The 4,113-nt window shown below is 36.1% G+C and overlaps 1 protein-coding gene across 1 annotated transcript in view; it reads right to left on the bottom strand.

Annotated features, from left to right (window-relative positions):
• Nucleotides 1–1,054: 1,054 nt before the first annotated feature.
• The window catches only part of TTK (TTK protein kinase), a gene marked incomplete at its 3' end in the record, with an annotated part of 22,991 nt that continues 19,932 nt past the window's right edge, over nucleotides 1,055–4,113 (bottom strand). Inside the window, exons 12-14 of the mRNA XM_009587361.1 lie at nucleotides 3,967–4,104; nucleotides 2,254–2,380; nucleotides 1,055–1,147 (exon numbers count right to left, since the gene is read on the bottom strand). Of these exons, the coding sequence (XP_009585656.1) occupies nucleotides 1,055–1,147; nucleotides 2,254–2,380; nucleotides 3,967–4,104 (358 nt within the window). The remainder of the gene's footprint in view (nucleotides 1,148–2,253; nucleotides 2,381–3,966; nucleotides 4,105–4,113) is intronic.

Below are 4,113 nucleotides of genomic sequence, written 5' to 3'. Positions count from 1 at the left end.
GTCCCTGTGACTAGTAATACAGTCTTCACAGACAGAAGCATACAGGTGAAGCAGAGGTGTGGGAGACAGAAGAAAGCAGACAGAAGAGAAATCTAACTCACGCAAAACTGCTTATGTTGGTTTTGTTACAATTCTTTATCTTCTGAAAAAGAGATTTTGCCAAAACTGTTTCTCAAGTTCCTATGACCCCAATTTTCCTTATAAAAAGCAGCTCACTCATCACTTCAGTCATACTTAAACTCCACTTCTCACACAAGTTACAGAAGGCTTCAGTAATAAGGGATGGTCTGTCCACTTCAGAAACTTTCAGTCAACCTTACAAGCCACACATTTCCCAACAATGTAATCACACTGCCCTAAACAATAGCCTCTCAAATTAAGATGTACAGTAATGCTGCAGCACATTTCTTATAACAGAGAGCTGATTTTATTAGGAATTTTAATACTCACTCCACCAGAGAAATTATCTTCAAGAGCATACACAATCTACCTTCAGGCCTTCATGCAGAAATCAAAAGGAAGTTGGTTCCCACCATTGTTTACTGATTTAAGTGATATTTTTAAATGCTCATGAGAGCTGGGTGATCACTTTTTCCTATTTCTGTAACTTCTGTTCAGTGTTCTGACCCCATCTGTTCAGAATTTCTGTTCACTGTTTATTCTTTACTTCAACACTCCCCCCTTTATCTACCCACTGTTTTTACTTTATTTCCCTACTAAAATGAACAGTACTGTGCTTAACATCCTGTAATAACTAAAGCATCATTTTCATCATAAGACATTAATTCAGTTATTATTGCTGGCTATATGAAGACTCAGATAAAACAGCATTGTACCAAATCTAATCTGTACACTATGTTTCTTCAGCATCCATGAGGGTTAAATTCTAAGCATGGCATTAAAACAACAAATTTCTAAATTATCTGGTCACTCAAACACTTTGTACATATTAGTACTAGGCACTCCTCATTATATGACTTCAAGATGTATGTTTACAATACAACTACTACTGTGTAAATGAGTGACTGTCTAAAAGGACAAAAGAGCATCTTACCTTACTTGAGCCTCCACTACCTATTTGCTTTAATATTGTATAAACTCTTCCTTTGATGGCAAGACATTCATGTGAAGGTATAGAAGCTGGAACCTGTGTACATACAGAAAAAGTTAAGAAAATAACTATTGGTATGCATGCAGCGGAACGTGGTAGAGCTCTACTTTTTATTAAGTTAATATGCTTTAAGTTGTCTTGGTCTTTCTGAACAAGATGAAGTGTGGTAAAGCTAAACTTTAAATGCGTTTGTCTTGAAAGCTAAAGATCTCCATAGCAAAAGTGTTTGTATAATGATCATCACTTGGCATGTAACATTGAACTCATAAAAGATACCAATGCTCTTCACACTGGAAATCAAGAACAGGGTGTTCTTTAATAAGGCTTCTCAGATCATTAGAGACACCTCCCTCTTTACAGATAATGTTGGAAACGAGACTAAGAGACTTCCAGTCACAGCATGCAACTTAGAGCTGTACTCAAATCACCTACTATTTTATTTGAAGCTAACTACTAGCTAACAGACTTCAGTGCTGTGAAGCTGAAACAGCCTGTATTGCCCGTACCTGCTACACCAAGCTGTAGAACAGCCACAAATTTTAAATACTAATCCTCTGGTAGGAAGCTTAAACCTATCCCCCAATTCTATCTAAAATTGAGAAAATTCCTACCTGAATGTGCAACCCATCTAAGGTAATCCATTTTTACATTATTTCAGGCCACTACAAACGCATCAAAATTTGTGAAATCTAACAAAATGGAGAAGGAACGCAATTCTTCATTCTTTTACCTCCCTCAGACTCTTATGGTTTCTAACACACACTGCTGCTCTTTCTGGGTACTCCACTGTAGTAGGCAGTACCACTATAAAAGCATAGCAGAACAAAAATAGTGACTCTAGTTCTTGCCTCTGTCATGAAGTAGGATCTGAAAAGGCTTAGATTTCAGACAAAGGCTTCAGGATTTTGACACAAGTGAACTGATTTTTCAAGAGCTGACTTATTTTACCTAAATTCAGACATACACATGAAGAAACAGTTATTTTGAGAATAAGCAATACAGACTACTTTCCATTACTCATCCAAAGATGAACACCAACTTTAGATCAAAAAAAATATACATACATGTATATATTTAACCTGAAGTAGTCTCCAATGAAAATATGTACTGAAAAATGGCAGAAGACAACCTAAAAATGTTACCTGCAAACCACCTTGATTTTGAAATGGAGTTGCTGGAGTATGTGGTAGGAAATATGGGAGCTGGCTGTAGGGAGTAGAAATTTGACATCCCGATAGAAAGTTGTTCTTTACAACTGGCGTTCTGAAACTAAAGGAAATTATGAACAATATCTGCATTTAGTTGTTTGTTGTTTTGAGGTTTTTTTTGTGGTTTTTTGTTTTGTTGTTGTTGTTCAGATTACTCTAACAAAATTGGAATCTTCAATGCTTCTTGAAAGTTAAGCCCTATTGACTAGCAAAAGCCCAAGCCTCTGCTACATTCAATAATTCGCTTTAAGATCACTTCAATTTCTTGACTTAGAAGTTCTTTAGAAGTACACTTAAACTATAACATACTTAGGAAATATTACTTAAAATAATTAAATCCCCATCTTCAGATACTAGCTGGCACTCCCCACAAACTGGAACATGAAAGCACCGCATAACTAGAAGAGCTGACCATAAGACAGCAAGATAGTCTGAGCCACAGTTAGTTTTCCTTAGCTTATTGTTCTTTATTCAAAACCTTTTTAGATGAAGAGAGACTTTTTTTAAAGTGAGCATATTGAGACAATCAACTTCAAGGCAATCATGAGAGGTTTTTTGAGAGCTTTAGCTACGATGTATATGAGCAGAAAGATCATGTATTTAAGAAAACTAAAGATTGCAAGAAATCATTTATTTTTGATTTGTTCCCTTGATGTGTCTACCATATATTTAGTTATATTACCAAATATACTTTCTCCCACACACAGTATTACAGAAATTGATGCTAAGATCAGAACTAGAAAAGAATTTATACACCTAGGACTTTTTTGTAGACAATAAAATGACAAAAGTCTTAAAAAAAGTCAAAACCAGTCAAAAGCATGGTTCTTACTTAACACAAAAGCACTCAACAATTCTGCATATTTACTATGTGCTGTACATACTGTGTATAATGAGAATTTAAGTTTTTAAAATTTCCATATATCAAAGTTTGAAAGAAGCAAAACGAGAATCTATTCAAGGACCACTTCTATCAAGTTCCATCATGAGATGATGTGCTTCATTCACTACATATATTCTAAATTCTACAGCTACAGAGGCAGAGGTCCTACAAACAGGAACAGTGCTTACTCACCATACAGCCTTGACCTATATGATTCATCCTAGAGACTTATGAAAATAGTAAGTAATCATATAATTAGAAAGATTTATCAACACATACACAGGAGTTTATGCCTAATTTAAGATTGCATGGATAAACAAATGCTAGCATTTCCTAACTTCAGTGCTCGATTCAGCAAGCCTCTAGATTCCTTACACTTTTTTTTTAAAACCCACAGACACTTGCATCATGGGAACCAGACTGATACACAGTTATCAATCTAAAAAGCCTGTCAGCCACAAAAAACAAGGCATCCAAAAGAAAGTGTCATGTAGCAGGGATCAGAGAAAGAGGTGGATGCTGTAATAAGGACTTATTGACTTGATGGTGTACTTCCAAATGCTGAAAAGCAGACAGGGAAGACAAAGTTCCCTAAATGCAATCTGAATCTTCAAGTCAGGCACTTGACATCAAGCGTCGGAAGCACTTGCAAATCTTGTTTGCTACCTGAACAGAAAAGCTTAAGAAATCCTGTTAAAAACTGCTCAAGTCTTTCCAGAGGTCAACTACCGTTCATGAGCGTGCGGCTCAAAGAAGTGACTTACCAGTCCATATAGTCATTATATGTGGTGCTTGGCGTTCCACAAACATGTGATGGATCATTTTTCTTAGAAATAGCATCTGGTGGTGAAAAACCTCTTGAAACAGGATGACCACATTGTTCAAGGCTCGACTGTTTTCCCCACAGAGGG

This window comes from Fulmarus glacialis, unplaced genomic scaffold (assembly GCF_000690835.1).
Source record: "Fulmarus glacialis isolate BGI_N327 unplaced genomic scaffold, ASM69083v1 scaffold3911, whole genome shotgun sequence".
NCBI lineage: Eukaryota > Metazoa > Chordata > Aves > Procellariiformes > Procellariidae > Fulmarus > Fulmarus glacialis.
Note: the sequence above shows the minus strand (reverse complement) of the source record. Positions and strands in the feature narration are given on the sequence as shown.